Here is a 25,690-nt window from a genome sequence, read left to right as displayed (position 1 = left end):
GAGTTTAATCCATACATGCTCATCTGTATTTTTATCATAATTTAAAAAAATTTCAACTTTTGCCAAATCTGCTTTTATTCTTGCTCCTTGTAGACAGTGACAAGCTTCACCATCATTTTCCCTCCTTAAGTCACTTACAGAATATCCTGGCTTTTTTAAAACCTGATTTATCCTATGATCTGAGTACTCCTTCCAAAAAAAAAGGGCCTTTTTTTGGTAAGCTTCTGAGGTTGTGTTTGTGTGAGAATATTTTTATTATGCACTCACATCAAATAACAACTTGACTGGATAAAAATGTCTAAATCTGAAGTTTGTTTATTTATTCTGCTTGGAGTTTTCTGAGCTTCTTGTATTTGTGGGTTGATGTTTTTCTTCAGTTTGGGGAAACTGAAATATCAAGTATTTTTTCTGCCTCATTCTCTGCCTTTCTGATACTCCAGTTGCAGGGTTTTTTTTTTTTTGACTCAGATTGAGTGCTGATTTTTTTCTTCTGTTGTATCCATTCTGTTGTTGACTCCATCCAATTTATTCTTCATTTCAGATACTGTTTTTTTTTTCAGTTCTGGGATCTCTATTTTGTTGTTTTTTAAGTTTCCATTTCTCTGTGCAAATTCTTGATTCTTTCACCCATCGTGCTCCTCTTTTCCTCTATTTTCTTTAATGTATTTATAACGGCTATTTTAAAGTTCTTGTCTGCTAAGTCCAGCCCCTGGGTAACGGCAGGTGTGCTGGTTTGAATGTATTATGTCCCGCAGAAAAAGCCATATTCTTTGATGCAATCTTGTGGGGCAGACATATTAGTGGGGATTAAGTTGGAACGTATGGATTAGGTTGTTTGCATGGAGATGCTCCCCACCCAACTGTAGGTGATAATTCTGATGAGATATTTCCATGGAGGCGTGGCCCCACCCATTCAGGGTGAGCCTTGATCAGTGGAACCATATACATGAGCTCACAAACAGAAGGAACTCAGTGCATGTGAGAGTGAACTTTTGAAGAGGAGCTACACCAAGAGGGACATTTTGAAGAAAGCACAGGAGCTGCAGATGAAAGATGTTTTGAAGATGGCCATTGAAAGCAAACTCTTGCTCCAGAGATGCTAAGAGAGGACAAATACCCCAAATATAACTAAGAGTGACATTCTTGAGGAACTGCAGCCTAGAGAGGAACATCCTGGGAGAAAGCCATTTTGAAACCAGAACTTTGGAGCAGACACCAGCCACGTGCCTTCCCAGCTAACAGGTTTTCCGGATACTATTGGCCATCCTCCAGTGAAGGTACCCGATTGCTGATGTGTTACCTTGGACACTTTATGGCCTTAAGACTGTAACTGTATAGCCAAATAAATCCCCTTTTATAAAAGCCAATCCATCTCTGGTGTTTTGCATTCCAGCAGCATTAGCAAACTAAAACAGCAGGTCTAGTGACTGTTTCTTCTCTAGATTACACATAGCAGATAGTGTGTACAAGGACAGTAGAGACTGAACTGGAAAACAGCTCTCTTGGGGTGTGCATGCCCTATTGCCCGTCAGGCGCTAGGTGGAGGAGCTAATCTCTTCGATGGCATCAGGGGTTGAGTGGGTTGGGGCCGGGGCGCACATTTAGTTTCAGTTCATGATCGGTTTTAAATGCCTGAGGATTGGAACAGGCCTCCGCTCCGGCTGGTCTTGGGATCTAAGTGCTGTCAGACGATGACGTCCCCCTCTGCCCTGCAGAGCAGCTCCTGGCTTCCCAGGCACTCACTACAACTCCGTGCACGCTGCTGAGCACTCGCTCGGCCCTCGCCCTCCCGCTGCTTCCAGGTCATCGTGCTGACACCCACTGCGTCCGGCTGGACCCTCTCCATTCCGCAAAGTGCCCAGCCCACGACAGACCTGGCCCTCTGTCCGTCCGTGCTCCTGGGAGGACAGCAGCCAGCGGTCCTTCTCGCCCAGGGAAGGCTTGTTCCGTAGACTTCCCCTGAACTTCTTTGCCTCCTTAGCTCTCTGATAGGCCAAATGACCTGATTTCATAGATTGTCTGGTGTTTTCTTGATGTTACAGTGAGACGGATGGTATTCTGTAACTGTCTACAACCCAACCGGATGTTACTCCTATTTGAAAATATTTATCTTCTTACATTCTATGTTGATGAGAAGTTGATGTTTTTCTCTCTGGCTGTGTTTACAATTTTCTGTTTGTCTGATATTCTTAAATTTTAGTACGATATGTCTAGTGTTTGTATCCCCTTTCTTTGATTTGCCCTTTCAACCTGTGGTCATTCATCTGTAATTCTGGAACTTTAATTTGCAGTTGCCAAAAAATTTCATCCTATTTTTATTTTTCTCTCCTTGAACTATTATCTCGATGTTGGCACTTCCACTTCTGCCTTCCATAGCACCTACATTTTTTTCTTTTTGATTTATTTATCTTTCCTGCTTCTTTCTGGGAAAGTTTTCTGAGCTGATCCTTCAATTCTCTAACTTATTCTTTAGTTGTTTCCATTTATCAAATCATGTTTGTTAATTCAACTGTTATATTTTTAAATCCTCATATACCCACTTTCTTTTTTCTTAATGATTTATTGATCCTGTTTTGTATGGCTAATGCCATTTACTTTGGTATATTTATCAGCTCATTATATTTTCTTAGCCCATCTTCTATACTTCTGCTTCTAACAGTGTATGTTTCCTGGGCTATTATTATTATTCTTACGATTATTATTTGGGGTCGTTGTAGGGCTCCTCTGTCTGGCTACATCGGCTGGTAAGTGCACAGTGCCTGGGGACACTGGCTCCACTTTGGGGGAAAAAGAGCACTGGGAGAGGGTAGCCTTTGAAAGAGAAATCCCCAGGCCTGGGGTGCGGAAATGCAGCAGTAAAGGAGAGATGCCCGTGGCCTGCCAGCCCCCACCCACTTTCCAGGACCCTCGCCCGAGTGGGGCTGCCCCGGTTGGACTGGGCTTTGCAGGGCATTCGCATTGGGATGTGGCCGGTCCCTAAGATCACACCGATTTTCTGAGGAACTTTGGCAGTGCACCTGCAGCTGCTTTAGCTGCCTCAAACCTCCAGGGCTGGCACCAAGGGGGGCCCTGCCTCCAGGGGTGGCATGCACCCCCAGCCACACTCCAGTTCTGCAGGTCTGGGGGACAGGCACGAGTGGGAGGGGTCCTGAACTGCTGCTTGACGACTCCCCTCTGGGGCTACACCAGCTGCGTCCTGTGCAGAGTGGGCATGTGGGTGCCTGAACCCCCGCGAGGACAGGGAGGCCCATGGGAGCATCGAGTGGCCACTGGTCGTCGCCATGTGCCTCGTTCGCTGAGGAGGACACCCAGGGGAGGGGGGCAGCGTCAGGATCGGCGCTGCGGATCCCCAGCTCCTGCTGTAGCTGGAGGAGGGTGCAGACCTCCTGGGGCCCAAGGCTCACCGAGGCACTGGGGTGGCTCACTCCAGACACCGTGTGGCTGGCAGACGCCGACGTGGCTGGTGGCGCCTGAGCTGTAGCCGTGGTTGCATGTGTACAGGACCACCGAGCCCACCCGCGTGCTGTTGAAGTGCAGCGTGGCGTGTTTCACCTGCTCCGGGGGGCCGCAGTCCACCGCTGCAAGAACACAGAGCCGGGGCTCCCGGCAGGGCTGCTGCTGCACCCTCTGTTCTGCCAACCAGGGGCCCCCCCACACCGGCTCCTCCTGCTGAGTGAGGGGCTCTTGACCTCAGGGCACTGGCTGCCCCCAAGGCGCCCCTTCCCCCTTTGGAACTTCCCCCATCTTCCTCACTGGCCCGTCCTGCCCTGCGGGGAGGAGGAGATGCCAACTGCTGGTCCCGCGCCCACCTCCCGTGCACCTGAGCAGATTCGGGAGCTCACCTGCCTGGCACCGGCGGCCCGTGTACCCCGTCGGGCAGCGGCAGGAGAAATCTGTGCCCAGGTCCTCGCAGGTGGCGCCGTTCAGACACGGGCTCCGGGAGCAGGGGGACGGGGCTGCAGGAGGCCGCGGGAGGGTCGCTGCCACACCGCAGCCCTGCCCCCAGCCCTGCGCGCTCCTCCCTCCGGGGCGTCCGGCCTCCTGCCTCCTCCGCTGCGCTCCCCCACCCCTCACCTATCTCGCAGTGCCGCCCGGAGAAGCCCGGGGGACAGTCACACTTGTATTTGCCGATGTAGTGGAAGCACGTGCCGCCGTTGTGACAGGGGCCCGAGGCGCACGAGTCTGGCTTGCCTGGAAGCAGAGGGCGCCCGGTGGGGTCAGGGTCGCGTGCCCACGACCCACCGCCCCTCTCTGCAGCGCCCCCGACGTCGCCCAGCCGGGCTGCCTTCCCCGGGACCTCCCCGGGAAGCAGAAGGCAAGGGTCGAGGGTCGGGGGTCGGGGGTCGGGTCTGGGGCCCGGCTCCTTCCCACTCCACCCCCACCCCCGGGCCCGCCCCCTCGGGGCCGCACCGATCTCGCAGTGCCGCCCGGTGAAGCGGTAGGGGCAGCTGCAGTGGTAGTCGCCGGCCGCCTCCTTGCAGGTGCCCCCGTTCCGGCAGGGCCCGGAGCTGCACAGGCGCGGCCTGACTGTGGAGAGAGTCGGGGGCGGGGTGGACAGGGACCCCGGCACCCGCCCTGGGCCTCTGCGCCCTGCGCACGGGCCTGTCACGGCGCCCGGCCTCCCCGCCTGGGGCCTCCCCAGGCTCTGGGCCAGCGCCCACACTTGCTGGGGGGAGCCGCCCGGCATCACCTCCGGGGTAAAGGCGCCCCTTCCCGGACGGGCACCTCTGCACCGAGCTGCCGTGCTGACGGCGCTGTCGGGGGTCTGCTCCGGGGTTTTCTGCGCCCGAGGAGCTCGGGGCCTCCACACACCCGAAGGGCCTACCTCCTGCCCGCCCGGCCGCCCCGAAATAGCAGCACCCCGGCGACCCGAGGCCAGTGAGCTCAGGACCCCGGACTCGGAGGCCGGGGGGACGCAGCCGCGGGCAGGGGCACCCCGCTTCCTGCCCCCTCCCTACCCCGCAGGGTCTCGCGCTGGCAGGCTGCAGGCCCGCACCCCACGCACCCACCCCTGAAAGCAGCCCGTGTCCTCCGCTTTGGGCCCAACTGAATCACAGACTTAAGGAGAAGAACTCAACATAAAGATTCCAAACCCTGTTTGGAGAGACCCCGGCCCAGGGCCCGCAGCGCGCGGCGCAGGCGGAGGCCGCTCTCCAGGGTGCTGAGCGCGCACCTTTCTCGCAGTGGCGGCCGTGGAAGCCGCGCGGGCACTCGCACGTGTAGGAGTCCTCGTGCGCGTCGCAGGAGCCCCCGTTGAGGCAGGGGTCCGAGTCACAGGGCGACGGCAGCGCTGCGGGGGCAGAGGGCGGCGGAGAGCCCGCCTGGAACCGCGGCCGCCAGACCCCGCGGGGCTCCCGGCTCCCCACCCCTGGGCTGCACGGCCCCTCCCGGGACTTCTCATCCTCGATTTTACGGGAAGGCACTCTCCCCCTTCCTACCACAGATACACCGCTTCCTGTCATCGCCATCCCCATCACTGCCACCGAGGAAACGCCAAATTTTATGTGATTATTTACACACTCCCAAATGTACACGCATTCCTGCAGTTCTCATTGCACATAATTAACTATATACGTGCATTCGCTGTTATGACAGCTTATCCCAGGGGCTCGGGGAAGACCCCCCAAGGAAGGTGCTTTTCTGTCAGTGAGCGTATTTGAGCAGGCAGGGGAGACAACCAGCCTGTTTACAGAGGATACTCAGGGGGTTTGGGGCCTGCCGGTCCCCACGGCTGGGGAACAGCCCAGGCCCCCCACCCGGCCCCCACTCACAGTGGCTGGCGTTGTGGTCCGAGTGGCAGACGCACAGGTAGCTGCCCCCGTACTCCATACAGTAGCCGCCGTCGGGGCACTGGGTGTTCATGTTGCAGGGCATGGCCGTGACCTCTGCAGGAAAAGGAGGCCCCACGCACCCCCAGTGTCTTCTGGGGACCTCGTGTCCTCCCGGGGCCCTCTCCTCCAGGGCTGCCCTCCTGGGGTGGGAGTGGGGCTCGAGGGTCTGCACCTGAGGACACTGTCGTGCGTGCTCCTCTCCACGCCGGCAAGGGGGTGCCAGGGGACCCCACTCCCAGCCCTGCCACCTACCAAATTCACAGAGGAGCCCAAAGAAGCCGGGGGGGCACTGGCAGAGGGTGGTGTTGGCGCCCGGGCACCGGCCTCCGTTGTGGCACTCACAGTCGCTGGAGAGCCCTGCAACGGGGAGGGGGCACCCAATGTGGGGGCAACCTGCCTGCTCTGTGCCCCCCAGCTTCCTGTGAAAGCCGCGGTGCACACCCACGCACACTCACAGATCCCCATGCTCACGGCCACACGTTCACACTCACCCACTCCCACCCACATGTTCTCACACACACACATTCACAAAGCACGCTCCTGTTCACACACATTCTCACACTTGCAAACACATTTACACACGTTCACAAAATACAACGTCACGTTCACACACATTCAAAACCACGTTCCGATTCATTCGCACACTCACACCACCACACACTCACAGGCTCTTTCACATTCTCACATGTACACACACATTCACATACACTGTCACACTCACATACACACATATACACAATTCACACTCTTACAAATACACACATTCACACTTAGAGCCACACACACTCATGTCCACGTACATTCTCACATTCACACTCACACTCACTCACACACACTCGTTCTCTCTCTCGGTGTTTGTGTGCACATGTGTCTGCCACCCTGCAGGCCCCCAGCCCGCCGCCCCAGCAGCCCGGCCCCCACGCACTCTCCCTGCAGTCGCGGCCCGCAAAGCCTTCGGGGCATTCGCACACGTAGCCCTGCTCCGCGTCCACGCAGGTGCCCCTGTGCTGGCACGGGGCCGAGAGGCAGGCGTCGGGCTCGGGGGAGCTTCCTGCAAGAAAGACCGTGGTCGGGGGGCCCACGGCAGAGCCCGGGGACCATCAGGCCTGGGCCGGGGCTGGCCTCCCTGCCCAGCTCCCACGGCGCTTGCTAGGGTTGAACCTCCTTTCTCAGCACCAAGTGCAGTTTCAGCCAGAAACGGAGCTATAGTTGCCCTCACCCCCGGAGCTCAGTGTCCCCCAGGAGCAGAGTGAGAAGCCAGAATAAGGGGCCCCCAGCTGCACAAAGCGCCCGCCCTCGGCCAGGGCCTCCCAATAGTTTTGACCATGCATCCCTGTCGGCAAAATGTTTGGGGTTTTCCAGATACCTTTCTGGTGTCGATTTCTAGTTTGGTTTCCTGGGTCAGAGAACCCAGTCCTTTTAAACCCAGTGAGGCTTGTTTCGTGGCCCGTGATATGGCTGACCACGGTGACTGTCCCCGCGCACTGGAGAAGGATGTGAGTGCTCCGTAACCGGTCAGGGTGGCTAACAGTTCTGTTCACGTCTCCCAGATCCTCCCCGATTTTCTGTCCAAGTCTGATGAATTGCTGAGCAAAGAGTGTTGAAATAGCCATCCATGTGGATCTATTTCTCCTTGCAGTTCTGTCAGTTTTGCTTCATGCATTTTGCATGTTGTTAGGTGCAAATATTTTTATATGGCTTCTTGATGAATTTACCTGTTTTTCAGTATGAAAGGCTCCTCTTCATCCATGGTCCTTATTCCAAAGTTTCACTCGTCTGATGTTAATATAGTCATTCCAGGCAGTGTCTGTGTACTATAGGTCTCTAATCAATCTATTGCTTTGCTTTTCTTTTTCAAGATTTTCAATTTCTCCATGCACTTTACAAATCTTATCTTTCAAATTAATATATAGTAAAATTTACTTTTGTTCAGCGTACAGTTCTATGAATTTAACACGTGCAGATTTGTGTAACCACCACCGATCAGGATCCAGAACATTCCATCACCCCAAAAGACTTCCTTGTTCTATCTTTGTAGAGTCACACTCTCTCCCCTCTTTGATCTCCCAGCAACAGTGGTCTTTTCTTCATCAGTATAGTTTTGTCTTTTTAAGAATGCTGTATAAATGGAATCTACCATATGGAATCTGTTGAGAACCATCCAAGTTGTTGTATCAATAATTAGTTCCTTTTTTAGGACCGAGTAATAGTCCCTTGTATGGTTTGTTTGTTCATTCTCCCAACGAAGGACATTTGGGTTACTCCCAGTTGTTGGTGATTATGAACAGATACGTTATACACATTCCTGTACAGGTTGTTGTGTGAACCTGTTTTCATTCCTTTAGGTTCACACCCAGGAGTGGGCCTGCCAGGCGTACAATTACACCCACCTTATAAGTGTACGTTTAACTGTATAAAAAATGCCCAACTGTTTTCAGAGGGGCCAAACCATTCTGTATTCCCACCAACAAGGCATGAGAGCTCCACTGCTCTGTACCCTACCAGGTCCGCCATTCTAACAGGTGTGCAGTGGCATCGCATCACGGTTTTCATTGGCGTTAACTAGAGGCTAACAATGACAACAAATAAACACATCTGCCCACGTGCTTACTGCCTTCTACATGTTCTCCTTGGTGAAGTTTTTGGTCAAGTCTTTGGCCCATTTTTTAACTAGGTTGTTTGTTACCACTGAAATTTGAGAGCTCTTTATATAGTCGAGACATAAGACCTTTGCCGGACATGAATTTTGCAAACGTCTTCTGCCAACTTGTCGCTGGTCTTTTCATTTTCTCAACTGTGCCTTTCACAGAGCACAGGATTTTAATTTTGATGAAGTCCAATTAAGCAATTTTTCCTTTTGTGGATGGTGCTTTCGGTGTCATCTCCAAGAACTCCTGGCCTAACCTCAAGTCACAAGGACTCCTCCCTCCGTTTACTTCTGAATATTTTGTAGTTTTACTTTTTCCATTTAAGTCTTCGATTCATTTTGTGTTAATCTCTGTATAAGGTGTGAGGCTGAAGCTGAGGTTCATTTTTTTTGTGTGTGTGTGAAAGATTTAATTACAACATTGACACATATGATGGAAACAAACCTAGATTAATTAGTGAAGGGTACAAATAATTTAATGGAATCGTTTGCACACGTTTTTAGTTTACATTGTAGAAACATTGTTGAAGAATGAAACTCAAAATACAAAACAGATAAAATCAGATGTACCTGGGGCCAGTCCACAGCCCTTCCATCCCGTCCCCAACTCCACTGTCTTCTCTGCGGGCCTCTGCAAAACTAAACTGAGCTTGGAACAGAGTTCAAAAATCACTGATTCAGTGTGTATTTTCTTTGTTAAACTGTATGAACCTTCCTAAGCTATCTAGTCATTCTTTTTCCTCTTATCTCCAAGGGCTTAAATCAACTGCAGCTAGTTAAACTTCTTCTCTTCAGCAATTCAGGGACCGAGAGGAGACTGGAAACAAAAGTGACTACAGGGAAGTTCAGGCTACAGTTCCCTGGGAATCTAAGGATACCCACCCATTTATTTCTGCATTTCAACATTCTAGGTAAAATTCTGAGAGTTATTTATAATAAAATGATCGGCTGGAACGAGGATGTTTCTTTGGTCCCAGTGCAGCCTGGCTGTCTTCGCACGACAGAGGCGAGTGGATCCACACTTTGTTGGTGTCCAAATGACACCCGCCTTGGAAAGACCAGGACCCCTTGATCTCCATCATCATGGAATAAAAACAGCATTTTACAGCAGTACAGCACATGAGGTTCATTTCTGCATCCATTCCGTGTAAAGGCTATCCTTTACCCATTAACTCCCTTTATACCTTTGACAAAAATCAATCACCCATATTTGTGTGGGTCTATTTCTGGATTCTTTATGTTTATCCTTTGCCAGCACGACACGGCTTTAAGTAAGTCTTAACACCAGGTGGTGTGATTCCTCACACTTCATTCCTCTTTTTCAAAATTGTTTTGGTTATTCTAATTACTTTGGCTTCTCAGATCTTAGAATCAGCTTGTCTCTGTCTGCATAAAAAGTCCTCCTGGTGATGGCCGGGCTGATGGCAGTGTGAGTGTAGCCACAACACCGAATCGTGTACTCGAATGTGGTTAAAATGGGAAATGCTATACAGTATATATGTTACCACAATCAAAATGTTAAAAAAAAAACCTGCTGCGATTTTGATTGGAATCATGTTCAGTAGGTCAATTTGGGGAGAACTGACATCTTTACTAAGTTAGGTCTTGTGATCTATTGACATGGAATCTCTCTCCGTTTATCTAGACCTCTGGTTTCTTTCACTGGAGTGTTTTAGTTTCCCCCATATTCCTATACACACCTTGTTAGAGTTATATCTAAGTAGTTATTTTGGGGGTACTATCGTAAATGGTATTTTATTTTAATTTCAACTTCTAATTGCTCATTGCTGGTACGTAGGAAAGCAACTGACTTTTGTGAATTAACCTAGTATTCCATGACCTTGTCATACTCATTCATCAATTCTAGCCACCCTTTCACAGACTTCTTGGGATGTTACATAGAGGCAATCACTTGAGCTGCAAAAAGGGAGTTTTATTTCTTCCTTTCCAATCTACTTACCTTTTATTTCTCTCTCTTGCCTAATTCACTGGCTAGGACTTTGGGTCTGATGTTAACTAGGAGCGGTTGGACTAGATGTTGTCTTGTTCCGGATCTTAGGGGGATGCAGTCTTTCATCCTGCACGCGTTCACTGGAGTCTTTTGTAGCAACACTTTATCAGGTTGGGGATCCCTTTAATCCCTGTCTCCCAGGAATTACTGGAATGCATGACGAATTTTATGAAGCACTTTTTTTTGCATACATTGATATGATCGTATGATTTTCTTCCTCTAATTGTAATTACGGTGGATTATATTGATTGACTTTTAAATATTGTACCAATCTTGCATTCCTAGAATAAGCTGTACTTGGTTATGATGCATTATTACTTATTAAAATTCTGGATTCAAGGTGTTAATTTTTTTGGAGGATTTTTGACTCTGTGTTCAGAGGGATATTTGGTCTTCAGTTTTTTTCTTATACTGTCTTTGGCTTTGGCATCAGGGTGCAGCTGGCCTTCTAAAAGGAGTCGAGAAGTGCTCCCTTCTTTTGTTCTGACAGAGATTGTGTGGAATTGATGTGATTTCTTCTTCAAATGTCTGGTGACTTCACCAGTGAAACCATCTCGGCCTAGAGATTTCATTTTTGGAAGTTTAAAAATAAAGATATATATTAAATTTCTTTAATGATTAAGAGGATTATTCAGGTTATTTCATCTTTGATGAGTTCTGGTAGCTTGTGGTTTTCGACAGTGACCAATTTGATCCGATTAGTTGAAGTTGTGCATGCGGAGCACAGCACCCCTTGATTGTCTTTCTGCAGGGACCTCCTCTTTCACTCCGGACTTCGGTATTCCGTGTCTCCTCTCTTGAGTTCTTTGTCAGTCTTGCTAGAGATTTATAAATTTTACTGTTCTTTACAAATCACCAGTTTTTGTTTCACTGATTTGGGTTTATTTAGCTCTTCTTTTTCCAGTTTCTTAAGGGGAAGACTTAGATCCTTGATTTGAGATCTTCCTTCTTGTCTAGTATCGAAATAAAATGTTATAAAATTCTCTTTCTGAACACTGATTAAACTATCCCACACATTTTGATATGTTATATTTTCATTTTCATTCAGTTGAAAATACTATCTAATTTTCCTTAAAACTTTCTCTCTTACCCATGAATTATTTAGATTTGTATTGTTTAATTTCCAACTGTTTCAAGATTTTCCTTTTATGTTTCTGTTACTGATTTCTTTTATTTCAATTTTTATGTCTTTTTGTCAAATTTGGGAAGCTTTCAGTCACAAATCTTCAACTCTTTTGTATGTGTGTGTGCATCTCAATCTCCCTTCTTTCCTGCTGAGACTTTGATGTCATGAATTTTAGATCTTTTGGTGTTGTTTCTCAGGTCTCTCAGGCAGTTTATTTCCCATATTCTTCCTCTCTGCTATTCAGATGGGACCATGTCTAGTCCTCTGTCTTAGGTTCACTGACTCTTTCCTCTGTCATTTCCATTCTGCTCTTGAGTCCACCTAGTAAGTCTTAAAATTCCGGCTATTGTAATTTTCATTTCTGAAAGGTCTATTTGGTTTTTATTTATATTTTCTATTTCTCTGCTGAGAATTTCTATTTTACATTTGTTTCAAGAGTGTTTCCACTTACTTGCTGGAGCGCTTTTATAATAGCTGCTTCAATGCCTTTGTCAGATGATTCCAGTATCTGTGCCTTCTTGGTACTGGCATTTTTTCAATTTTCTTTTCCCTTGAGAGTTGAGATTTTTCCTGGTTCTTCGTAACCCAATACTTATGGATGACATCCTATACATTTTGAATATTTCATGAGATTCTGGGTCTTGTTTAAATCCTATGGAGACTGTTGAAATTTTTGTTTAATGGGCAATCAACCTGGCTGGGTTTGTCACAAGTTCTGACCCACCTTTTGTAGGTTTCAATTCCATTTCTTTTCAAAACCTTTGCATACCTCTCAGATCCGGCCCATGTGCCCACCACTCAGTGTTGGGCCTAGGGGATGGTCTACCTATTAGGTCACTTCTAGGGTCTTTTGTATGATTTAGGATCAGGTTGCACATTTCCCAGTGTGTGGGAGCTCAAAAGTTAATAACTTTATGGGGTCACTGTCTCAAGAGCCACCCTTTTCACAACCTCCCCAGTCCTTTCTAGTTCTCTGAGGCTACTCTTTTTTAATTTTTTGGCCAGAAAGCTGCAACTTTCATTGCCCCACCCTGCCAACTACTTCCTCCGAGTGCACCTATATCTGGGGACAAGAAGTGGGAAGACATAAAAGGGGCAAAATCCAACAGGGATTTGCCCCACCCTTTTGAAAGCGCTGGACTTCCTACTGGAAGGGCAGGTGGCCCTCCCCAAGAGCCTTGGGTGCCTGAGGCCCCACAGCTGCACCTGTCAGTCCTGCTTCTCGAGCGTGACTAGAGAGAGGGCTTCTCCCGGAGCCCTTCGTCCGTGCTGACGTGCACTTTGGTTTGGGTGCTGACTTGAGTCCAGGGGGGATACCAGAGGGAAAAATGGAAAACTCACCGGTGGTTTGGTGGTACTCCGAATCTTTTTCTTCCCCCTCAATCCACCTGCTACTATTTACTTTTCAGAGTCCTCAGATAGCTACTCCCTGCATTCTCCAGGACTTACAGCTGCGTTCAGTGGGAGAGACAGGGTAGAGGGTGCTTACTCTATCTTACCCAGAACCAGAAACCCTTTCCATTACTTTAAAATGATCTGTGTCTTTAAATTTAAATGGGATTTCTTGCAGGCAGTGTATAGTTGGTTCTTGCTTTTCAATCAATTTGACAATCTATGCTTTTTATTTGGACTGTTTAACCATTTACATTTTACTGCAATTATCTATATGTTTGAATTAAAGTCTATCACCTGAATGTCAGCTTTTAAATTTGTCTCACATATTCTTTGTTTCTTTTTCTCTTTCCCTGCCTTCTAGATTAATTATCTTAAGGATTCTATTTTATCTTCATGATTAGCTTATTGGCTATAACTTTTACTATTATTTTTAATGGTTGCTCTAGATATTACAATGTACATCTTTAACTTATCCTGGTCTACTTTCAAATGACATTATACCACTTCATGTATAGTGTAAAAATGTACATCACTAGACTCCCATTGTTATCTTCCTATCTTTAATTCCAGAGGTCAGCAAACTGTGGCCCATTAGCCAAATCTGGTTCACCATCCATTTTTTTTTAAAAGTAAAGTTTTATTTTAACACAGTCATGCATTTTGTTGATGTGTTTTCTACGGTGCTTTCATGCTGCAGTAGCAGAGGTGGAGTCGGAGACCAGGTGGCTTGCAAAGCCAAAATATTTATTCTTTGGCTCTTTACAGAAGAAGTTTGCAGATTCCTGCTTTATGCTACTGGTGTCACACATTTTCCTTTTTCGTATGTTACAAACCTCACAGTACATTATTATTTTGCTTTAAATAGCCAATTATCTTCAAAGAGATTAAATACCCATGTATTTACCACTTCTGGCATCCTTCATTGTTTTGTATTGATCCATATTTGTATCTGGTTCCATTTTTCTTCTGCTTTTAGAACTTCCTTTAGCATTTCCTTTAATTCGGGTATGCTGGTGATGAATTCTCTCAGGTTTTGCTTGTCTTCAAAAGTCTTCATTTTTGAAAGATAATTTTGCTGGGTATAAACTTCTAGGTTGATAGCTTTTTTCTTTCAATACTTTAAATATGCTACTCCACTGCCTTCTGGGTTGCCTTGTTTCTGGTAACGAGTCTGCCATTGCTCCTGTTTCTTCGTATGTATGTATCTGTTTGCTCTGGCAGCTTTTAAGATTTTTCTGTTTATCATTATTTTCAGCAATTTGATTATGATATGGCTTCTTATGGTTTTCTTTATACTTTCCTTGGATATGTGAGTTTTTGTTTTCACCAAATTTAGAATTTTTTTGGCTATTATTTCTTCAAATTATTATTTCTGTGCCCCCACCCTCCTCCTTGGATTCTGTATACACTTACGTTAGACTGTGTGACATTGTCCCACAGGTCATTAATGCTTTGGTTATTATTATTTTTTTTTGTCTTGTTCTTTCTGTGTGGCAAGTATGATTGTTTGCATTTCTATCTCCAAGTTCATTAATTTTTTTCCTTTGGCCATATATACTCTTCTGTTAATACCACCCAATGAATTTTTAATTTCAGATAGTGTATTTTGCATTTCTAGAAGTTTCATTTTAAAAAATGTATGTCTTCTGCTTCTCTCCTATTCAAGTTCTTTTGTTCCTCTACATTATTCAACCATGGAGCATATTCATAATAGCTGATTAAATATTCATATCTGCTAATTCTATCATCTCCATCATCTTTGCATATGTTTCCATTGATTTTTTTCCCCCATGGTTTTGGGTCATACTTTCTTACTTCTTTGTGTATTTAATGATTTTTGGTTGGGTATTTTGGGGTCCTGGATTCTATTGGGATCCTTTAAAGAGTGCTGGGCATTATTCTGGCATACAATTAACTTACTTGAGATCCAATTTGATCCTATGAAAGCTTCTTTTAGGATTTGTTAGGGCAGATCCAGAGTAGCCTTTGACAGGAATTGCTTTGGAGCTTTGACAGGAATTGTTTGACTTACCACTTTCCAATGGTTCTTTCTCCAGTCTTCTGCCCCACTCATTCCAGCCACACTGGCCTTTCCAAATTCTGGCCTCTGTCTTCTCCACAGCGGGACCTCGGGACTCCCCTTTCCTCTCGGCGGCCAGGAAACTGCCTCCAGGTGGAAATCTGGGGCAACTGTGGGGCTCACTGTTTCCCTTCTCTGAGAGACAGCCATTCTGTACTGTGTGGTCCAGTGTCTAAAAACAGTTTTATATACTTTGTCTGTTGCTGATGGTAGGAGTGAAATTTCCAGAGCAGTTAATCTTTTCATTCAGAAGCAGAAGACCAGACACTCTCTTCGATAATTTCCAGTTTTTGGCCAACTTCCTGCCATACCTGATTAGACTGCAATCATTTGCACCTTGTAACGTGGCACATGAGCTTATATTAGGGGCAGAAACTCCAGTCCTGTTGCTTTTCATTGTTCATTTCCTCTTGCATTATTATTCTGTGCAAAATGCAGGTTCCTTGCAGGAGTCTTTTAAAACTACTTACCTGTGTTCTCACACGAGTTTAGCTATATACAGTGATACCTAGATAAGAATCTGTAAATCCACGCACCTGGGCAAGATGCATGGTGACACATCACAGTGGCTGCCAGGAGCTGCCCTCTGCACTGCAGAGGCTCCCTGTCCCCTCAGGACACGGCCCTGACCCCAACCCACACCTGTAGCCATTGGACACGGAGACTGAAGGTGGGCGTGGTGTCTGTCTGGGTCTTATTCATGAATAAAATGCCATTTCTTTATGTTTTTAGACTCAAAATAGGTCTGAACAGTTTGTCTTGGGCACCCCCCGGGGAAGCAGCAGCTGCACAGGTGCAGTGGACAGAGGCTTTTGGAGGTCAGGTGACAGCCATGACCTAGAGCTCCATGTTCGTGGTGTGGCCATAGTCTCCAGTGGGTCTTTAAATTGATTACTGAGCCATAACCAGAATTTAAAACAACATAAAGTAGAATAGAAAATGGTAGATTTCATGAAATGTAGAAAAGAACATCCTTTCTGATTTCCACAGCTTTTCTCCTTGCACTGTGAGCGTTCTGGAGTAGGAAGTTTGTCACAGAGCACCCTCTGAGCCAGAAGGGGGGCTTTGGGGGTGTTGTAGCCCTTCTCTGCATGACAGAGAGAAGGGACGGGCCAGCCCCACACAGCCTGCTGCCAGCACAGCCGAGGACAGCGGGCACAGGAGGGGCTGGGAAGTGGGGCGGGGCAGAGACCACCTCCACTGCCCAGGGACGGACGTGGGCTGAGCTGGCCCCGGGAGGGCCTGAGAGGTGGAAGTGGTGGCGAGTGGCTGTGGCAGTGGCACAAGACCACTGTTGCTCACGGAGGCCAGCACGTGCCCGGTTACCTGTCTCGCAGTGACGTCCCTCGAAGGGCTCCGCACACAGGCAGGTGTAATTCCCTACCAGGTCGACACAGGAGCCCCCGTTCAGGCACGGCCCGGAGCCACACTCGTCCACGTCTGGGGGTGGCAGAGCATGTGCTTGGCTCCAAGCCCCCTCGGGTGGGAGCCTGTCCCAGCGCCCTCTGCCCCCCTCCCCACTGGTCCCGAGGGCAGCTAGCTACTCACCTGTTTCGCAGGCGGCCCCCGTGTACCCGGCCTGGCACACGCACACCGCGGTGCCATTTTCCACCAGGCACTGGCTGCCGTGCTGACACTCTTTGGCATCACATGGGGACTGGACTATGAGTGAAGAGGAAAGGATGGTGGACTCCCTGGCTGTGGTGGCCCGAGAGGACAGAGGCCCCAGAGAGCCTGCTGGGCCCCGTGCCACAGGCACCTCGGGCTTGCAGCACGGCAGGGTCTGGACGTCTTGGGGGTGGGGGTGGGGGTGGGGGTGGCTGCAGGGGGCCTGACTGGGACCAGTCTGATGCTCCATCCAAATTGGTTCTAACTGAGCAAACCCAAGTGGAGAGTGAGTGTGTGTGTGTACACATGTGTGCATGCTGGGCAGGGGGTATGGGGTGAACCAGACCCTGCTCCTGCCCTGTATGGGGACAGGGGTTGGGACAGACCCTCCTGTGAGCTACTTGGTGACAAGAGCTGTGGTCACAGGGTGGGGTGCTGGGGTCTGGGTCTGGGGGGATGACCCAAGTGGGTGGGGAGGAGGCGGCCTGCAAAGTGGGCAGCTACGGAATGTGGGCGAGGCTTGGGGGTCCCGAGGGGGAGGGGCCGAGGCATGGGAGGGGATGGCATTCTTGATGGAGGGATGGCTGGTGCAGAGGCTCTGCTCCGCCCCCTGGACCAGTGGGGTACCCAGAGCAGGGTGCCCGTTCAGGGACCCAGGGGAGGGACCAGCCCTGCCTGCTGGGCTTGCCCCCGAAGGAGGCTCTGTTGGTAGGGCCAACACGGTGACCTTGGAGGCCACTCTCAGAGCCCGGGGCCTGGACACTCACAACACAGTGCACAGCCCCTTCCCTCCCCACCCAGCCCTCATGATCCTGGGACGAGGGCAGGGACGACTTCCCCACCTGGCAGACAAGGGCCCCGCTGAACATTTAAGGAAGAAATGCAAGTCTCCACATTCTCTCCTAGAAAACAGGGGCAGAGAGAACTCTCCCTAACTCCTCCCATGGAGCCAGCATCACCTAACGCCAAAGCTCGACAAAGACCTTCCAGGAAAGGAAAACCACAGACCAGTGTCTCTCACGAACCCGGATGCAAAACTCCACAGACCATATGAGCAAGTCAAATACAACAACTACAGAAAGAACTGCACACCAGGACCAAATTTAATTTATTCTTTTATGCAAGGTGGGTTCCTCAATAAAAATCAGTCAGTGTAATCCACACATCATCAGGCCAAAGAAGAAAAATGATGTGATCACATCAATTGACATGGGAAAAGCATTCAATAAAATCTAAAATGCATTCATGATAAAAACTCTCAGAGAACTAGGAATAGAGGGGAACTTCTATAATATGATAAGGAACATTTCCAGAAGACCTAAAGATAACATCAGACTTCATGGGGAGGAAATGTAGGTTTTCCCCCTAAGATTGGGAACAAGTAAATGATGTCATCTCTCACCACTGCTATTAAATGGAAGTCTTAGCTACTCAGTAAGTCAGGAAAAGAAAAGAAAAGGTATACAGACTGGAAAGGAGGGAAATAAAGCTCTTTGTATTTGAGGACAACATGATTGTCTATGTGAAAAATCCTAAACACAAAAACAAACTACAAAATTCTGGAACTAATAAATGAGTATAGCAGGGTTGCAAGTTACAAGTCTATTGCTTTCGCTTATACTAGTAATGAACAAATGCAATTTGAAATTCAAAGTATAATACTATTTATAATAGCACCCCCCAAAATAAAATACTTAACAAAATATGTACAGGACCTATACGTGGAAAACTGCAAAATTCTAATGAAAGCTATCAAAGAAGATCTACATAAATGGAGGGCTATTTTGTGCTCATGAACTGGAAGACTCAAACTTAAGATGTCAGTTCTTCCCAACATGATCTACAGATTCAATGCAATCCCAACCAAAACCCCAGCAAACAATCTTGAAGACACTGACAAACGGATTTCACAGTTTATACGGAAAGGTGAGAGACCTGTAATGACCAAAACAGTAAAGAAGAACAATGTTGGAGTCGTGGTACCCAACTTCAAGACTTACTGTAAGGCTATAGTGATCAAGAGAGCACAGCATTGGCAGAAAAAGAGATACAAAGATCAATGAGAACAGAATAGTGAGACCCAAAATAAACCTATATGAAAAGTCAACTTATCTTTGACAAAGAAGCAAAGGCAACTTGTTGGTGAAAGGAGAACCTTTTCAACAGATGCAATTGGAATGATTGGACAGCCATAGGCAAAAAAACAAAAACAAAAAACAAAACAACAACAACAACAACTAAAAAACCTAGATGCAGACTTTCACCACAAAAAGTCAACTCAAAATGGATCATGAGGATTGTGGGAAGATGGCAGAGTAGAGAGGTCCAGAATCAGTCCCTCCATAAAAACAACTATTGAACTGGCAGTAACTGTCTGAGTCAACTATTTTGGAACTCTGCAATCTAGTGGCTTGCTATATAGCATTCAGTTAAGAGCTGGATGAAGAAGCTGGTAAACTGCAGCACACATTGGTGAATCTCACCCTCCATGCTGTGGCTACCACCCCTACCCCCCATTTGCAAGACAGACAGCAGTGGGGATGGCAGCCCAGGTTCCCGGGGCAGCTTGCTGCTGCCAGGGTGGGCTATCAGGACTTATTCCTCCAGAATCCAAGGTCTGTGCTCTGACTGCTGCTCACCGCTTTTGATCAGCTACTTCAGACCCTGGGGGACCAGCTCTGAGGGTAGCCATTGTTCCAACTCCCTGCAGGCAAACACAGAAGAGGCGTCTTAAAGAGGTGGTGCCCTATATTTTCTATTTCCTTTTCCATTCCTCATTTGGAAGAAAAATATTTTGGAAAAGTCACAAATTGATGGCTCCAGACCTTAACAACAAAAAAGCAAGAAATTCCAGAGTAGTGGGAGAACTAGATTTCCAGAGTCACGACAATACTCAGAATGTCCAGTTCTCAACGAAAGATAGCAAAACACACAAAGACACAGGAAAGTATGGCTCACTCACAGGTACAAAGAATTTGACAGAAACCACCCCCAAAGAAGCTCATACATTGGAACTGTAAGTCAAAGACTTCAAATTAACTGTCCTAAACATGTTCATTGAGCTAAAGGAATCCATACACAAACAACTAAAGGAAATTAGGAAAAATGCTGTCTGGAAAAGATAAAGAGATAGAAATTATTTAAAGGGTTCAAACAAAAATACTGGAGCCGTAAATATCAGTAATTGAATAAAGAAACTCACTAGAGAGATTCAACATGGGATTTGAACAAGCAGAAGAAAGGATCAGCAAACTTGAAGACAAGACAATTGAAATTATCCAGTGTGAGGAGTGGAAAGAAAAAATAAAGAGGAGAAATGAACAGAGCCTGAGAGTCTGTGGGACACTATCAAGTGTACCAATCACTGGAGTCCCACAAGGACAAAACAGAGAGAAAGGGGCAGAAACAATATTTGAAGAAATAATGGCCAAAAACATGACAAATCTGATGAGACATGAATATATACATCCAGGAAGTTCAAGGAGCTTCAAGTAGGATAGATTCTAAGACAGATTAGAGCAAAATTGTCAAAATCCAAAGAGAAAGAGAGGACTCTCAAAACAGCAAGAGAGAAGTGACTTGCCATATGCAAAGAATCCCAGTAGGATTAACAGTGGATTTCTCATCAGAAACTATGGAGGCCAGAAGACAGTGGGATGGCATGTTTAAATCTTTAGAGAACAAAACTCTCAACCAAGAATTCTAAATCCAGAAAAATTATTTTTCAAAAATTCAGAAATTCAGACATTTACAGATAAAAAAAAGCTGAAAGAGTTCATTATCAGTAGACCTTCCCCACAAGAAATGCTAAAGCAAGGATTATACATCAAGACCAAGTGGGATTTATTCCAGAAATGCAAGGATGGTTCAACACAAAAAAATTCAACCATGGTTCAACATTAAAAAAATCAGTTAGGGGCAGATGGTCATAGGTGAGGTGGAGCGGGCTTCTCCTCTGTGAAACAAACTAGGAAGGGCTGGAGGATGCCTGGGACCACGTTTTTGGGATGTGACCAGCCATAGACAGACCCCTATAGTACATGGATCGGATGCAGACAAAATGCAGAGATGGCACCTTGAGGGATGGGGAGAGTTTGTTTGGCTGGAACCGCCTCCCAGGGCTGGCAGTGGCAAGACAGCCGCCGGGCAAGGGAGAGGCAGTGGCTTTCCACTCCCGTGCACCCACACTGGCAGTTAGCTGGGGAGGTGTGATCCTCCACAGCCAGACAGCAGGGAGCTCCCACGAGGGAACCTGGGAGGCAGCATTTACTCTCCCTCCACAGAAATCTGGGGGTGCACCAGCAAGAAGCAGGGAAAGGAGAGGGTGCCATACAGAAGCATCAGAGCCCCTCCCACTCCCCAGAGGCTCGTGGGTGCATGGCAGGCAAGGAACATGGTGTGTTTTATCTGGAGGGTGACCTTGAGCAGACTCCCTGCCTATCTGCTCAGGGTCCACATTGCAGCCCCAGGCAGGCAGTCCCCAGTGCACATGGAGAAACAGTGCACTGATTGGTGCTCCACCTGGTTTGGTCTCCAGCCAGTGCAGAGGAGAAGTTCAGGGAAGGCCACCTTGAGATTAAAAGGTGGCTCAAGAGTGCAAAATGCTGCTAGGACAGGGAAACTGCACTCCAGAAAGCTGCAGCTCAGCCAAATTATATGTAAATGCACAAATAATCCTGCATTTCCCAAAATAACCTTAACAAGACAAGCAAATGCCCTGAAGGCAACAGAAAATCATAAAGTACTTGAAGATCTAGAAGATATGGACAAGCCAAATGAACAAATTAAAAAGCCAGAAGAGCCACAACATTTGGAGCAATTAACTAATGAAGTACACACAAATCTCCAAAGTAACTTCAACGAGATGGCTTAAAGATATAAAGGACATCAGGAACACTCTAGAAGAGTGTACAGAAGAATTTGAAAGAGTAAATAAGAAAACAGCAGATCTTATGGAAATAAAAGACACTGTGCATCAAATTAAAAATAAACTAGAGGGTGCAGGGACTTGCTCATCCGAGGAGCTGCTGTACAAAAGGGTTAGCCATGTCGTCCTTGATCAGAAAAGTGATCAGCACCGCGAAAGCCCCGGGAGCGGCTGGTCCTCACAATCAGAACATGCTAGTCGACAGGACTGTTTATATTTCAGGACAGCTAGGCATGGACCCTTCAAGGGGACAACTTGTGCCAGGTGGGGTGAAGGAGGACGCTAAACAAGCTCCTAAAAATAGGGTGAAATTCTGAAAGCTGCAGGCTCTGACTTCGCTAATGTTGTAAAAACAAATGTCTTGCTGGCTGACGCAGATGATTTCAGCCTGTCAATCAGGTCTACAAATGGTATTTCAAGAGTAATATTCCCGCTGGGGCTGCCTGCCGGGTTTCTGCTCTGTCCAAAGGGGGCTGTGTTGAGAGTCAAGCAGGAGCTCACCAAGGACTTCTCACAACAGCATGACTATAAATGGGTCCCATGTTTTTTAGTCTGGAATTTTCATAATACTTTTAAATTAACAGCTTAATTTTTATAATTGATGTTGGAAAGGATAAGTTTGACTAAAATATCTGAAGTTTATTATGTGAGTAACATACAATAGAGGAATTGAACATGAATTGAAGGTTGGATGAGGAATCCAATTATGGATGTTATAAATTACATTTATGCACACTGATATCACTGAATCTGAAAGAAAGTAGATTTATTACATAGTTACTTGAGCAAATAAAAGTAAAAGGAAACAACATGTAGGAAAGATGAGTTACTGCACCTGAAAAATAATAAAAAGCATACCTAATTTAATTAAATACTATTGATTTAATGATGTAACATATATTTAGTTCTCATTGTCTAATGCTGAAGAGAAGGAGAACGGTCTGAAAGCAGCAAGAGAAAAGCAATTCACCACATACACAGGAAACAACATAAGACTAAGTAGTGACTCCTCAGCGGCCACCATGGAGGCGAGAAGGCAGGGGCATGACATATCAAAATTCTGAAAGAGAAAAACTGCCCGCCAAGAATTCTTTATCCAGCAAAGCTCTCCTTGAAAATTGAGGGAGAGTTTTAAATTTTTACAGACAAACAAATGTTGAGAGAATTTGTTAACAACAGACCCACCCTGCAAGAAATACTAAAGGAAGAAAAAAAGAAAGGAGAGAGAGGTCTGGAGAAGGACTCAGAACTGAAGAGTATTAATAAAGGGTAACTTAAGGGAAAAAAATAGAGAGAGGGAAAAATAGATCTGACAATTAAAAACCAAAGGATAGGGAGGCCCTCGGAGGTAGCAAGGAGGGGCCGGGGCTACTGCTCATCCCCATGGTGACCGAGCCGGAGCCTGGTGAGCCCGGGACAGGGAAGGTTCTTTTATTTTATCCTAGTCCTTTAAACTTCTGGGGATTTTAGATGTTGAAAACATTCCCTGTGCATGGGATTCGATATCATATGGCTCACGAGGATCTGTTGTGGCTGGCCTTGGGCAATTGCTATTTACTAGCAGGATTAGACAATCATGTGGTGCTGGGATGGGAGGACTTATTCTGGTGACTTTAGGATGCTGGTTCCATTGTAGGTATAATTATGCAAGGAATTAAAAATAAGATTTTATACGAAAGGACCCACCTTGATCCTGAAAGAAAACAAACAAACAGCAGCAGCAGCACTTGAGCAGAAAAAACAAAACACAATTTACTGAAATCAATGTGAACAAAACGGACATCAACTACATAAAACATTTTATGTACAACAAGAAAGGTTTCAATCAAGTAAAGTATGTGTAAGTTGTAGTCTCTTTCTACACTTGTATAAATACTTGCAAATGAACTCTGGCTCTGTATATACTTCCAGTCTAGCATTCTTAAAGTCTTACTTACAGTGAAGTTTTTGTACTGAAAATATGAACAGAATTTGTTGGCAATGGGAAGAAGAATAAAATTATAAAACCTAAAAAAAAAACACCCCCAAAACAAAAAAAAGCAAAACCAAAGGATGAGATGGCTGGTTCAAGAACTCCCTTCACAGTAATAACTTTGAATGTGAATGGATTAAACTCTCCAGTTAAAAGATACACACTAGTAGAATGCATTAAAAACCATGACCCATCGATACTCTGTTTACAAGAGACTCATTTTAGACCCTGCAACACAAAGAAACTGAAAGTGAAAGAATAGAAAAAAAATATTCTATGCAAACTGCACCAAATAAAAGCAGGGGTAGTTATACTAATATTAGACAAAATAATTTTACTAAAAGAAATAAAAAAGGACCTAAATAGGTAGAAAAATATTCTGTGCTCATGGATAGGAAGGCTAAATGTCTTTAAGATGTCAATTCTACCCAAACTGATCTACAGATTCAATACAATTCCAATCAAAATTCCAACAACTACTTTGCAGACTTGAAGATAGTTATCAAATTTATTTGGAAAGAAAAGGGGCCTTGAATTGCCAAAAACATCCTAAAAAAGAAGAACAAAGTGGGAGGACTTATACTTCCAGACTTTGAAAAGTCACAGTGGTCAAAACAGCATGCTACTGGCACAAGACAGACATATTGATCAAAGGAATCAAATTGAGAGTTCAGAAATAGACCCCCAGATCTATGGTTGACTGATTTTTGATAAGGCCCCAAATCTACTGAACAGAGACAGAACAGTCTCTTCAACAAACGGGGCTGGGAGAACTGGATATCCATAACCAAAAGAATGAAAGACAACCCCTACCTCATACCCTATACAAAAATTAACTTCAAGTGGATCAAAGACATCAATATAAGAGGCAGCACAATAAAACTCCTAGAAGATAATATAGGGAAACACCTTAGAGACCTAATAATAGAAGGTCGCTTCTTAGCCCTTACACCCAAAGCACAAGCAACAAAAGAAAAAAAAAAATAAATGGGAACTCCCCAAAATTAAAAGCTTCTGCACCTCAAAACACTTTGTCAAAAAGGTGAAGAAGCAGCCAACTCAATGGGAGAAAATAGTTGGAAACCATGGATCTGATAAAAGACTGATATCCTGCACATATAAAGAAATCCTACAAATCAATAACAATAGTACAAACAACCCAATTATAAAAAGGGCAAAAGATATGAAAAGGCATTTTTCTGAAGAAGAAATAAAAATGGCTAAAAAACACATGAAAAAAAAATGTTCATCTTCACTAGCTATTAGGGAAATACAAATCAAAACTATAATGAGATACCATCTCACACCAGTAAGATTGGCTGCCATTAAACAAACAGGAAACAATACATGCTGGAGAGGATGTGGAGTAATTGGGAATCATATTCATTGCTGGTGGGAATGTATAATGATACAGCCACTGTGGAAGACAGTTTGGCGGTTTCTCAGAAAACTAGATACTGAATTACCCTACGATTTGGCAACTCCACTTCTTGGTATATACCCAGAAGATCTGAAAGCTGTGACACAACAGACATTTGCACACTGATGTTCATGGCAGTACTGTTCACAATTGTCAAGGGACGGAAACAATCCAAGTGATTCCAACAGACGAGTGGATAAACAAAACGTGGTACATACACACGATGGAACACTACGCAGCAGTAAGACGGAACAAGGTCCTGAAACATATGGCAACATGGATGAATAAATTAATTAAATTTTAAAACTATACAAAGACTAGGGTAAATGCCCTAAAATATCCCCCTTGGTTACTTCCATGATACAGGATAACAGGTGCTTTTTTGTATTTTTTTTTAGTGTTTTCTAAGTTTTCCAATACGAGTATCCATTACTTTCTAAACTAGTAAAAAGGCTAATTTTAAAAATAAATAGCGAGTTACAATTTGTATTAAAAATACTTTTTTTTTTTACTGTTTTAACTTTGTATCACGTGATATAGAAAATAGAAACAAAAAATACTTTAAATGCAAAAAATCCAAAGGATTGTAGACCTAAATGTAAAATGCAAAAAACTATAAAATTTCTTGATGAAAACATAGGAGAAAATCTAGGTGACCTTGGGTTTGGTGATG

General features: G+C 45.8%; 1 protein-coding gene and 1 pseudogene across 33 annotated transcripts in view; one reads left to right on the top strand and one right to left on the bottom strand.

The window, feature by feature from the left end:
* The window catches only part of SNED1 (sushi, nidogen and EGF like domains 1), a 105,813-nt gene that overhangs the window by 37,510 nt on the left and 42,613 nt on the right, over positions 1–25,690 (bottom strand). For 28 of the 33 annotated variants that reach the window (XR_005218976.1, XR_005218977.1, XR_005218979.1 and 25 more), the window contains exons 7-15: positions 16,639–16,752; positions 16,417–16,530; positions 6,757–6,882; positions 5,772–6,188; positions 5,174–5,290; positions 4,411–4,527; positions 4,075–4,191; positions 3,843–3,956; positions 3,405–3,578 (exon numbers count right to left, since the gene is read on the bottom strand). Coding sequence is in view for 24 of the 33 variants with exons in the window: in XM_037850580.1 (XP_037706508.1) it covers positions 3,405–3,578; positions 3,843–3,956; positions 4,075–4,191; positions 4,411–4,527; positions 5,174–5,290; positions 5,772–6,188; positions 6,757–6,882; positions 16,417–16,530; positions 16,639–16,752 (1,410 nt within the window). In the remaining 9 variants the exon portion in view is untranslated. The remainder of the gene's footprint in view (positions 1–3,404; positions 3,579–3,842; positions 3,957–4,074; positions 4,192–4,410; positions 4,528–5,173; positions 5,291–5,771; positions 6,189–6,756; positions 6,883–16,416; positions 16,531–16,638; positions 16,753–25,690) is intronic. The other 5 variants (XM_037850585.1, XM_037850586.1, XM_037850589.1 and 2 more) reach the window with 4 other exon arrangements.
* On the top strand, positions 21,745–22,234 carry LOC119544967 (annotated as a pseudogene).

The sequence above is a fragment of the Choloepus didactylus genome, chromosome 9 (assembly GCF_015220235.1).
Source record: "Choloepus didactylus isolate mChoDid1 chromosome 9, mChoDid1.pri, whole genome shotgun sequence".
Taxonomy (NCBI): Eukaryota; Metazoa; Chordata; class Mammalia; order Pilosa; family Megalonychidae; genus Choloepus; species Choloepus didactylus.
Note: the sequence above shows the minus strand (reverse complement) of the source record. Positions and strands in the feature narration are given on the sequence as shown.